We start from the raw sequence: 13,624 nt of genomic DNA, 5'->3' as shown, positions 1-13,624 counted from the left end.
CCCCTGTCTGATCCATTAACAATTCGTGTAAAATATACCCATGATCTCATCACCTCCACCAATAAAATCCTAAGTCCAGGTAATCATTATCTCTCACTTGGAAAACCATAATATTTCCTAACTCATTTCTTTGCATACATCCTTGTCCCCTCTCCCATACACCGTCTGTTTTCTACTCACTAGCTGTCAATCATCCATGGAATCCTATAATACCTAGAATAAAATCCAAACTCCTTACCATGATGTGCAACACCTTACATGATCTGACCCTGGGCTATGTCTCCTAACTCATTTCCCAACACTCTCCTTCTATCACTGCATTCCAGCCACACCTGCCTCCCACCTTCCTGGACATATTATACATACTCACGTGTCAGACTCATGTCTCAGTACCTTTGCCCCTGGTTTTCCTTCTGCCTGGAATACTCCTTTCCAAGTTATTTACATGATTTTTTCCCCCTCAATTCCTTTAAGTTGCTGCTCAAATGTCAACTTCTCAGGCCATCCTTATCAAAATAGCACCCTTGCCATCATCACTTTCTATCTACTTCTCTATTTTTCTTCATAACATTTATTGCTATGTAAAATTGTATTATATATGCACTTTCTCGTTTGTATATTGTCTATATCAAATAAATGAATTGGTAATTTCAATTCACTAATTTTTGGCTAAATCCAGGGGCAGGTTTTTAAAATATCTAGAGAAACTTCTGGTCTGGATATAGTCAATTTTCCCTAATACTCTTTCAAAGGAACTTTTGATAGATGTCCAAAAGCAATGAGCTTGAAATGACACTTACCTAATTACAAGTGAAACCATATTCCTTAGCTGACACCCACCTAGGAGCCCAAGGTGTTTGGTAGATAATTCAAGAACTTTTGTTATTGTTATTAGCTGCTGTTGAGTGAGTCCAACTCCTGGAGACCCCATGTACCACTGGAAGTACCAATGTAATCCATAGGGTTTTCTTTTGTCGATTTTTGGAACTAGATTGCCAGGTCTATCTTCTAGTCTGTTTTAATCTGGAAGCTCCACTGAAACCTGTTCAGAATCATAGCAGCATGCAAGCCTCTACTAACAGATGAATGGTGGCTGCACATGAAATTGAACCTGGGTTTCCTACATGGAAGGGGAAATACTACCACTAAACCACCTTTGCATCTTAATTGAAGGATAGGATTGATTTTAAAAAAATCAAACCAATTGGTCTTGACCAGATGCAAAAGCATTAAAGCCTGGTCCATTTTAAGCATGAAAAGAAGACTTAAATCTGAGTGTTCTGATGTAATCTAGAAAAATAGCTGAAATTGAAATTAAAAACCTACAGTAAATGAAATTCAGAAATCAGGTAAGTGCAATATTATTCCAAGAGCTGGGAAATGAGCCCCTTGATCATTTTTACAAAAGTGATAAGAAAGTCAAAGCTAAAACCACCCTTTTTGTAGTAAAGGCACATGTACGTCCTGTCAGTAGATGCCCTCTCACCGGAACTACCAGATGAGGTCTAAAGGCAGAATTTACCCCTAAAGAAAAGAAATACCATCAAAATCTCTTCCTAAAAGAGTCAAGGAGATAATCCTAGATGCTGTTCTGCTGAAAGAAGTGAAAAAACAGTGTTTGCCAACTCTGGGTTTATAACTGTGGATTCTAACAGCTCTGCCCAACATGAAGGCCATTTAGTGAAATAAATGGTTAGGATGCAATTGTTCTCAGTTGTCATCCAGTGGGCTCCGACTCATGGCAACCTTCTGTATAACAAATGAAACATTGCCCAGTTCTGTACCATCCTCACAGTTGTTGGTGTGTTTGAGTCCATTGTTGCAGCTATTGTGTCAGTCTATCTCATGGAGGGTTTCCCTCATTTTCTCTGACTCTCTATTTTACCAGACATGATGTCTTTTTCTAGTGATTGGTCTTTTCTGATGACACATCCAAAGTACGCAAGAGGAAGTTTCTAAGGAGCATTTCGGTTGTACTTCCTCCAAAGCTGATTTGTTCATTCTTTTGGCAGTCAGTATTCTTTGCGAACGCTACAATTCAAATGCGTCAATTCTTCTTCAATCTTCCTTTTTCTTTATCCAGCTTTTGCATGCATATGATGCAATTGAAAAGACCATAGCTTGGGTCAGGCACACTTTAGTCATCTTTCCTTCAAGGGATTCTTTTGTAACAGATTTACTCAATGCAATACTTCATTTGATTTTTTGGCTGCTGCTTCCACGGGCACTGATTGTTGATCCAAATAGAGCGAAGTCCTTGACAACTTCATTTTTTTTTTCCATTTATCATGATGTCATTTATCAGACCAGTTGTGAGGATTTTTGTGTTCTTTATGCCTTTCATTTAAGACACTAGGGCCAGATTACATGAGTTTGAAATCTGGTTCTTGCAGTGAATGTTTGTATGATCTTGGACAAATTACTTCTTTTTGCCTCCGTTTTCCCATTTGTAGATAATAATCGTTTCAATATCACAGCGTTTTGTAAAAATTGCATGAGTTAATATGTGTAAATCACTGGGACAGTGCTAAACGTTTAATAAGTTCTGTTAATCAGTGTTTCTCTGTGCTCATTCCGCTTCACAAAGAATTTCTCTTTCAAAAGCGTGGTTTTGCTTGAAGATACAATCATAGCTCGTTATTGTGAAGAGAAAGAAATTAATGTTCAAATCTGGAATTTTTAGGTTTCTGGAGGCATTTGTCCAAAAAGAGAACTCAGGCTTCTTTTCTTCATTGGGTTTTGTTCTCCTGGTGAGTATGAAGTTTTCCTGCCTGCCATGTCTTTTTAGTGATTCTCCTTTAAACTAGACTATGGCGTGAGTTAATGTATCCAAAGAAAATGACAAAACAAAACCCTACGTTTGGGGTTCTAGCTCAGATTGGACTTACCATTTTGCTTTGCCTGCTGATGCAGGTAAAAATAAGAAGATATTTTAAGATGTACTTCGTAGAAGTTTAGACTTGTTCTGTGTTACTACAGAGCACAGATATAGAATCATGGTAGAAGTTGCAAAAAGGTAGATTTTAGCTCTTATAAAGGAGAAGTTTCTAACAGTCAGAGGTACGTAATATACTCTCTTCATGTTTTTATGGAAAATGATCTATGAATGAGACAGGATAGAAAAAACATGGTCCAAGTGAAATAAATTTCAACTATATCAAGAACCTGCCTTCTCTAAGACCATTAACTGCTGCTATGCCATTCTCACCTAGAGTTGATGATTCTCTGTGTCAACACTGTAACTTATACCCCTTCTAACATGGCTCTTATGACAGTGGATTATATGTATTATTTGTGCATCTGTTTTCCATATGAGACTGGGGAATTGTGTATCCCTATTGGGTTTTTATTGCCTAGCATAGCATAGCTCCCAGCATCACAGCAACACACAAGCCCCCACAGTACAACTAACAGACAGACACGTGTGGGTGTGTGTGTGTACTCAGAGACAAATTTTTCGCAAGGAAATGGCTCACATGTTTGTATAGGCCAGCAAGTCCCAAGTCTGTGGATCAGGCTCCAGGCTGCAAGTTTCTCCTGACTCACATAGCTGCAGTGGCTAATGCACCCAACTGGCAGGTGAGACAGCAGGCCACTGGCTCGTAGGGTGCAGAGGCTGATGAATTCCAAGGTCAGTAGGTAAGCTGCTAGCTCAAGTTCCAAGAACCGGAGGTCAGATTATGACAAGCTAGATGCAGGATTCAAAGTGAGCAAAAAGGCTATTCCCTTTTATGCCTATTCCCAAGAAAGGTGATCGAACCAAATGTGGAAATTATAGAACAATATCATTAATATCACACGCAAGCAAAATTTTGCTGAAGATCATTCAAAAACAGCTGCAGCAGTATATCGACAGTGAACTGCCAGAAATTCAGGCCAGTTTCAGAAGAGGACGTGGAACCAGGGATATCATTGCTAATGTCAGATGGGTCCTGACTGAAAGCAGAGAATACCAGAAGGATGTTTACCTGTGTTTTATTGACTATGCAAAGGCATTCAACTGTGTGGATCATAACAAACTATGGATAATACTCCAAAGAATGGGAATTCCAGAACACTTAATTGTGTTCATGAGGAATCTTTACATAGATCAAGAGGCAGTTGTTCGGACAGAACAAGGGGATACGGATTGGTTTAAAGTCAGGAAAGGTGTGCATCAGGGTTATATTCTTTCACCATACCTATTTAAACTGTATGCTGAAAAAATAATCTGAGAAGCTGGCCTATATGAAGAATAATGGGGCATCAGGATTGGAGGAAGACTCATTAAGGACCTGCATTATGCAGATGACACAACCTTGCTTGCTGAAAGTGAAGAGGACTTGAAGCATTTACTAATGAAGATCAAAGACCACAGCCTTCAGTATGGATTACACCTCAACATAAAGAAAACAAAAATCCTCACAACTGGACCAATGAGCAACATCATGATAAATGGAGAAAAACTGAAGTTGTCAAGGATTTCATTTTACTTGGACCGACAATCAACAGCCATGGAAGCAGCAGTCACGAAATCAAAAGATGCATTGCATTGGGCAAATCTGCTGCAAAGGACCTCTTCAAAGTGTTGAAGAGCAAAGATGTCACCCTGAAGATTAAGGTGCACCTGACCCAAGCCATGGTATTTTCAATTGCATCATATGCATGTGAAAGCTGGACAATGAATAAGGAAGACCGAAGAAGAGTTGACACCTTTGAATTGTGGTGTTGGCGAAGAATATTGAATATAGCAAGGACTGCCAAAAGAACAAACAAATCTGTCCTGGAAGAAATGCAGCCAGAAGGCTCCTTAGAGGCAAGGATGGCGAGACTGCATCTTACATACTTTGGACATGTTGTCAGGAGGGATCAGTTCCTGGAGAAGGACATCATGCTTGGCAGAGTACAGGGTCAGCGGAGAAGAGAAAGACCCTCAACGAGGTGGATTGACACGCTGGCTGCAACAATGAGCTCAAGGATAACAACGATTGTAAAGATGGCGCAGGACCGGGCAGTGTTCGTTCTGTTGTGCATAGGGTCGCTATGAGTCAGAACCGACTCGATGGCACCTAACAACAACAACATTGCCTAGCACAGTCCCGTAATTTTTTTTTTGAATGTTGAGTAAATGAAATTAGGGAATGACCTGGGTGTGTCCAACAAAAGTAAACTCATTTAGCTCAAGAAGACAAAGTAAAGTGTTATAATGAAATGTGCAAAGACCTGGAGATTCAAAATCAAAAGGGAAGACCACACCTGGCATTTCTCAAGCTGAAAAAACAGAAGAAAAATTTCAAGCCTTGAATTGCAATTTCAAAGAATTCTACAGCGAAAGTACCGAATGGAGCAGGAAGCATCAAAAGAAGATGTAAGGAATATACAGAGTCACTGTACCAAAAAGAATTGATCGACATTCACTCATTTTAGGAGGTAGCATATGATCAAGAACTGATGGTATTGAAGGAATAGGTCCAAGCTGCACTGAAAGCATTGGCGAAAAACAAGCCTTCAGGAATTGACACAATACCGACTGAAATGTTTCAACAAATGGATGCAGTGCTGGAAGTCCTCACTCTTCTATGCCAAGAAATTTGGAAGACAGCTACCTGGCCAACTGACAGGAAGAGATCCATATTTGTACCCATTCTGAAAAAGGGTCATCAACAGAGTGTAGAAATTATCGAACAATATCGTTAATATCACACACAAGTAAAATTTTGCTGAAGATCATTCAAAAGTGGCTTCGGCAGGACATCAACAGAGAACTGTCAGAAATTCAAGCTGCATTCAGAAAAGGACGTGGAACCAGGGATATCATTACTAATGTCAGATGGATTTTGGCTAAAAGCAGAGAATACCAGAAAGATGTTGACCTGTGTTTTATTGACTATACAAAGACATTTGACTGTGTGGATTATAACAAACTATGGATAATATTGCAAAGAATGGGAATTCTAGAACACTGAATTGTGCTCATGAGGAATCTGTACTTAGATGGAGAGGCAGTCGTTCGAACAGAACAAGGAGATACTGCGTGGTTTAAAGTCAGGAAAGGTGTGCATCAGGGTTGTATCATTTCACCATACTTATTCAATCTGTATGCCGAGCAAATAATCTGAGAAGCTGGACTATATGAAGAAGAACGGGGCATCAGGATTAGAGGAAGACTCATTAACAACCTTCGATATGCAGATGACAACCTTGCTTGCTGAAAGCAAAGAGGACTTGAAGCACTGATGAAGATCAAAGACCACAGCCTTCAGTATGGATTACACCTCAACATAAAGAAAACAAAAATCCTCACAACTGGACCAATAAGCAACATCATGATAAATGAAAAAAAGATTGAAACTGTAAAGGATTTCATTTTACTTGGGTCCACAATCAGCACCCATAGAAGCAGCAGTCAAAAAAATCAAACAACATATTGCATTGGGCAAATATGCTACAAAAGACCTCTTTAAAGTGTTAAAAAGCAAAGATGTCACTTTAAGGATTGAGGTGTGCCTGACTCAAGCCATGGAGTTTTCAATTGCCTCAAATGCATGTGAAAGCTGGGCGGAGAATAAGGAAGACTGAAGAAGAATTGATGCCTTTGAATTACAGGATTGGTGAAAAATATTGAATATACCTTGACTGCCAGAAGAACAAACAAATCTGTCTTCGAAGAAGTACAGCCAGAGTGCTCATTAGAAGCGATGAGAGAGAGACTTTGTCTCACATACTTTGGACAGGTTATCAGGAGAGACCAGTATTTGGAGAAGGACATCACGCTTGGTAGAGTAGAGGGTCAGCGAAAAAGAGGGTCAATGCGATATATGGACACAATGGCTGCAACAATGGGCTCAAACAGAGCAACGATTGCGCGGATGGTGAAGGATCAGGCAGTGTTTTGTTCAGTTGTACATAGGGTCCCTATGAGTGAGAACTGACTCGACGGCACCTAACAACAACAGTGCATATAAAATTCACGTTTACTGTATACTGTAGTCTATTAAGTGTGCAATAGCATTATGTCTAAAAAAATAATGTATATACCTTAATGAAAAAATACTTTATTGCTACAAAATGCTATCCATTATCTGAACTTCCAATGAGTTATAATCTTTTTGCTGGTGGAGAGTCTTGCCTCGATGTTGATGGCTGCTGACTGATCAGCTTAGTGGTTGCTGAAGGTTGGGATAATTGTGGCAATTTCTTAAAACGAGACAATGAAGTTTACCACATCGATTGGCTCTTCCTTTCACAGATGATTTCTCTGTAGCATGTGATGCTATTTGACAGCATTTTACCCACAGTAGAACTTCTTTCAAAACTGGAGTCAATTCTTTCAAACGCTGCCACTGCTTTATCAACTAAGCTTATGTAATATTCTAAATCCTTTGTTGTCATTTCAACAGTGTTCACAGCATCCTCACCAGGAGTAGATTCCATCTCAAGGACCCAATTTCTTTGCTCATCCACAAGAAGCAACTCCTCATCCATTGAATTTTTATCATGAGATTGCAGCAATTTAGTCACATCTTCAGGCTCCACTTCTAGTTGTAGTTCTCTTGCCATTTCTACCACATCTGCAGTTACTTCTCCGTGAAGTCTTGAACCCCTCGAAGTCACCCATGATTGTTGTAATCAACATTTTCCAAACTCCTGTTAATGTTGATATTTTGACCTCTTCTCATGAATTACGAATGTTCTTAATGGCATCTAGAATGGTGAATCCTTTCCAGAAGCTTTTCAATTTACTTTGTCTAGATCCACCAGAGGAATCAATATCTATAGTAGCTATAAAAAAATAGCTTTATGAAATATATTTCTTAAATAATAAGATATGAAAGTCAAAATTACACTCCATGGGCTGCAGAATGTCCATAGTGTTAGCAGGCATGAAAACAACAGTCATCTCCTTGTACACCTCAATCAGAGTTCTGAGTGACCAGGTGCATTGTCAATAAGCAGTAATATTTCAAAAGGAATCTTTTTTTCTGAGCAGTAGGTCTCAACAGTGGGCTTAAAATATTCAGTAAACCATGTTGTAAACTGATGTGCTGTCATCCAGGCTTTGTTATTCCATTTATAGTGTACTGGTAGAGTAGATTTAGCATAATCCTTAAGGGCCTAGGATTTTTGGAATAGTAAATGAGCATTGGCTTCAACTTAAAGTCACCAGCTCCATCAGCCCCTAATAAGAGAGTCAGCCTGTCCTTTGAAGTTTTGAAGCCAGGCATTGATTTCTCCTCTCTAGCTATGAAAGTGCTAGATAGCATCATCTTTCAATATAAGGCTGTTTCATCTACTTTTAAAATTTGTTGTTTACTGTAACTACCTTCATTAATTATCTTAGCTACATCTTCTAGATAACTTGCTACAGCTTCTACATCAGCACTTGCTGTTTCACCTTGCACTTTTAGGCAATGGAGACAGCTTCTTTCCTTAAACCTCATGAACCAACCTCTGCCAGCTTCACTTTTTTCTTCTGCAGCTTCCTTGCCTCTCTCAGCCTTCAGAGAATTGAAGAGAGTTAGGGCTTTGCTCTGGATTAGGCTTTGGCTTAAGGGAATGTTGTGGTTGGTTTGATCTTCTACCCAGATCGCTAAAACTTTCTCCATGTCAGCAATAAGCCTGTTTTGCATTCTTATCATTCACATGTTCACTGGATTAGCACTTTCAATTTCTTTCAATAACTTTTCCTTTGCATTCACAACCTGGCTAACTGTTTGGTGCAAGAGACCTAGTTTGCAGCCTGTGTCAGCTTTTGACATGCCTTCCACACTAAGCTTAATCATTTCTAGCTTTTGATTTAAGTGAGAGATGTGACACTCTTCCTTTCACTTGAACACTTAGAGGCCATCGTACGGTTATTAATTGGCCTAATTTCAATATTGTCATGACTCAGGGAATAGGAAGGCCTGAAGAGAGGGAGAGAGAAGGAAAAACAGCTGGTAAGTGGAGCAATCAGAACACACACAACATTTCTCGATGAAATTTGCCATCTTATATGGGTGTGGTTCGTGGCACCCCAAAACAAGTAACATCAAAAATCACTGATCACAGATCATCATTACAGATATCATAATAATGATAAAGTTTGAAATATTGCGAGAGTTACCAAAATGTGACACAGAGACGCGAAGCGAGCACACGCTGTTGGAAAAATGGTGCTGATAGACTTGCTCCACACAGCGTTGCCGGGAGCCTTCAGTATGTAAAAAAAGCAGTATCTGCAAAGCTCCATAAGTGAAGTGCAATAATATGAGGTGGGCCTGTGTACTCCTGCCTATGCTTTCAGACCTAAAAAAAAAATTGCCTCCTTAAGAATCCTTCCTTGACACCTTCTCCAGGCAGAATTGATCTTTCATGTGTACTTATACAATACTTTGTTCATTTTTAGTGTGCCTATCTTGTTGTCCTTGGAAACCCTGGTGGAGTAGTGGTTAAAAGCTATGGCTGCAACCAAAAAGCTGGCAATTCAAATCCACCAGGAGTTCCTTGGAAACCCTACGGGACAGTTCTACTCTATCCTATAGGGTCACTGTGAGTCGGAATCGACTAGATGGCAGCGGGTTTTGGTTTGATCTTGCTGTTCTCAGTCTTTGTGCATCTGTCTTATCAAATCAGTGAGTTCCTCAGGAATAGAGACCTCCTCTTTGTAACCTCTGTATCTATGTACTAACCAGTCAATAAGCAATTTTCAGATCCTGAATTTCTGGGCCCCTACTTCTGGCTCTCCTGTGATGGTCAGCACTTACCCTCAATTGACCTTATTTGATTTTTCTACTATTCAAATGAAGGACGTGATATTTTGGGTAATATAGATTTTCTTATTTAGCTTTTCTTCTCAAGTGACTTAATCATTTCAAAGCAATTTTCCTACTCTTAGGAAGCAACTGAAACTGCTATAGAATTGGATAGCTCGTAAAATTTGAAAAAGCTCAGTAATCATTAATGGAAGTTTTTCTGCATTTCCAGGTGATGCAACTGTGACAATAGCTCACAGATATACCCCCAAAGAACAATTGAAGATCCATACTCAGCTGGCGGATATTATCATAGTAGCTGCAGGTAAGTCTTTACTGTCTGGTGCTTGGTGGAATATCATTAGCAGAGTAATTCCTGCCCTAATTGCTGACAGATTTGAAAGAACAGTTTCTTGGGAGAGTTAGGCATGTGTATGACTAACTTCCATTAACTGGATTATATTTCTTGGAAATCATCATATTGGCCCATTTCGTTTGTGTTAGCATTTGTCATCTCATTATGGAACCCCAAACAGCCTTTGGAATGATAGGTTAAACACAAGAACAAATGTCCACTTTGCCAATTATTTTGACAAACATGACTGAACAGCAATTATGGAAAAAAGTCAGTGTGGATCAAAAATGTATTGTGGAGGCGGGGCCAAGATGGCAGACTAGGTGGACGCTACCGCGGATCCCTCTTGCAACAAAGACTCGGAAAAACAAGGGAATCGGTCACATACATAACAATCTACGAACTCTGAACAACAAGCACAGACTTAGAGACGGAAAACGAACAAATACGGGCAGACAGCGACCATTTTCAGAACCAGGAGCCAGCGTACCAGCCGACTACTTGGAAAATCTAGTTTCCCAGTGATGGCTCGGAGACAGCAGTCCATATCAAACCACATAAAGAAACAGACCATGACAGCTTCTCCAACCCCCCAAACAAAAGAATCAAAATCTTTCCCAAATGAAGATACAATCCTGGAATTATCAGATACAGAATATAAAAAACTAATTTACAGAATGCTTAAAGATATCACAAATGAAATTAGGATAAATGCAGAAAAAGCCAAGGAACACACTGATAAAACTGTTGAAGAACTCAAAAAGATTATTCAAGAACATAGTGGAAAAATTAACAAGTTGCAAGAATCCATAGAGAGACAGCATGTAGAAATCCAAAAGATTAACAATAAAATTACAGAATTTGACAACACAATAGAAAGTCAGAGGAGCAGACTCGAGCAATTAGAATGTAGAATGGGACTTCTGGAGGACCAGGGAAACAACACCAACATAGCTGAAAAAAAATCAGATAAAAGAATTAAAAAAAATGAAGAAACCCTAAGAATCATGTGGGACTCTATCAAGAAGGATAACTTGCGAGTGATTGGAGTCCCAGAACAGGGAGGGGGGACAGAAAACACAGAGAAAATAGCTGAAGAACTCCTGACACAAAACTTCCCTGACATCATGAAAGACGAAAGGATATCTATCCAAGATGCTCATCGAACCCCATTTAAGATTGATCCAAAAAGAAAAACACCAAGACATATTATCATCAAACTCGCCAAAACCAAAGACAAACAGAAAATTTTAAAAGCAGTCAGGGAGAAAAGAAAGGTTTCCTTCAAGGGAGAATCAATAAGAATAAGTTCAGACTACTCAGCAGAAACCATGCAGGCAAGAAGGGAATGGGACGACGTATACAGAGCACTGAAGGAGAAAAACTGCCAACCAAGGATCATATATCCAGCAAAACTCTCTCTGAAATATGAAGGAGAAATTAAGATATTTACAGATAAACACAAGTTTAGAGAATTTGCAAAAACTAAACCAAGACTGCAAGAAATGCTAAAGGAGATTGTTTGGCCGGATGACCAATAATATCAGGTACCAGCACAATACAAGGTCACAAAACAGAACGTCCTGATATCAACGCAACTCAAACAGGGAAAGCACAAAAACAAACAAATTAAGACTAATTCTAAAAAAAAATAAATAAACAAAATAATACACACAACAGGAAGTCATGGAAATCAATAGATAAACGATCACAATAATCAAAAAGAGGGACTAAATATAGGAGGCATTGAACTGCCAGATGGAGAGTGATACAAGGCGATATAGTAGGATACAAGTTAGGTTTTTACTTAGAAAAATAGGGGTAAATAAAAAGGTAACCACAAAAAGGAATATCAATTCCATAACTCAAGAAAAAAGCCAAGAAAAACGTAACGACTCAATAAACACAAAGTTAAACATTATGAAAATGAGGATCTCACAAGCTACTAAGAAAAACGTCTCAGCACAAAAAAGCATGTGGAAGAATGAAATGGCCAACAACACACATGAAAAGGCATCAAAATGACAGCACTAAAAACTTACTTATCTATAATTACGCTGAATGTAAATGGACTAAATGCACCAATAAAGAGACAGAGAGTCACGGACTGGATAAAAAAACACGATCCGTCTATATGCTGCCTACAAGAGACACACCTTAGACTTAGAGACACAAACAAACTAAAACTCAAAGGATGGAAAAAAATATATCAAGCAAACAATAAGCAAAAAAGAAGAGGAGTAGCAATATTAATTTCTGACAAAATAGACTTTAGACTTAAATCCGCCACAAAGGATAAAGAAGGACACTATATAATGATAAAAGGGACAATTGATCAGGAAGACATAACCATATTAAATATTTACGCACCTAATGACAGGGCTGCAAGATACATAAATCAAATTTTAACAGAATTGAAAAGTGAGAGAGACACCTCCACATATATAGTAGGAGACTTCAACACACCACTTTCGGAGAAGGACAGGACATCCAGTAAGAAGCTCAATAGAGACATGGAAGACCTACTTACAACAATCAACCAACTTGACCTCATTGACTTATACAGAACTCTCCACCCAACTGCTGCAAAATATACTTTTTTTTCTAGTGCACATGGAACATTCTCTAGAATAGACCACATATTAGGTCATAAAACAAATCTTTCCAGAATCCAAAACATCGAAATATGACAAAGCATCTTCTCAGACCACAGGCAATGAAGCTAGAAATCAATAACAGAAAAACTAGGGAAAAGAAATCAAATACTTGGAAACTGAACGATACCCTCCTGAAAAAGGACTGGGTTATAGAAGACATCAAGGAGGGAATAAGGAAGTTCTTAGAAAGCAACGAGAATGAAAATACTTCCTATCAAAACCTCTGGGACACAGCAAAAGCAGTGCTCAGAGGCCAATTTATATCGATAAAAACACACATACATAAAGAAGAAAGAGCCAAAATCAGAGAACTGTCCCGACAACTTGAACAAATAGAAAGTGAGCAACAAAAGAACCCATCAGCCACCAGAAGAAAACAAATAATAAAAATTAGAGCTGAACTAAATGAATTAGAGAACAGAAAAACAATTGAAAGAATTAACAAAGCCAAAAGCTGGTTCTTTGAAAAAAATAACAAAATTGATAAGCCACTGGCTAGACTGACTAAAGAAATACAGGAAAGGAAACAAATAACCCAAATAAGAAACGAGAAGGACCACATCACAACAGAACCAAATGAAATCAAAAGAATCATATCAGATTACTACATAAAATTGTACTCTAACAAATTTGAAAACCTAGAAGAAATGGATAAATTCTTGGAACAATACTACCTACCTAAACTAACACATTCAGAAGTAGAACAACTAAATAGACCCATAACAAAAAAAGAGATTGAAACGGTAATCAAAAAACTTCCAACAAAAAAAAGTTCTGGCCCAGACGGCTTCACTGCAGAGTTCTACCAAACCTTCAGAGAAGACTTAACACCATTACTATTGAAGGTATTTCAAAGTATAGAAAAAGACGGAATACTACCCAACTCATTCTATGAAGCT

General features: G+C 38.6%; 1 protein-coding gene across 16 annotated transcripts in view; it reads left to right on the top strand.

The window, feature by feature from the left end:
- MTHFD2L (methylenetetrahydrofolate dehydrogenase (NADP+ dependent) 2 like) overlaps nt 1–13,624 on the top strand; it is a 230,645-nt gene that overhangs the window by 75,416 nt on the left and 141,605 nt on the right. For all 16 annotated transcript variants that reach the window (XR_010322077.1, XR_010322075.1, XR_010322081.1 and 13 more), the window contains one exon: nt 9,946–10,038. Coding sequence is in view for 7 of the 16 variants with exons in the window: in XM_064285700.1 (XP_064141770.1) it covers nt 9,946–10,038 (93 nt within the window). In the remaining 9 variants the exon portion in view is untranslated. The remainder of the gene's footprint in view (nt 1–9,945; nt 10,039–13,624) is intronic.

The sequence above is a fragment of the Loxodonta africana genome, chromosome 5 (genome assembly GCF_030014295.1).
Source record: "Loxodonta africana isolate mLoxAfr1 chromosome 5, mLoxAfr1.hap2, whole genome shotgun sequence".
Classification (NCBI taxonomy): Eukaryota; Metazoa; Chordata; class Mammalia; order Proboscidea; family Elephantidae; genus Loxodonta; species Loxodonta africana.
This window is presented reverse-complemented; position numbering and strand designations above follow the sequence as displayed.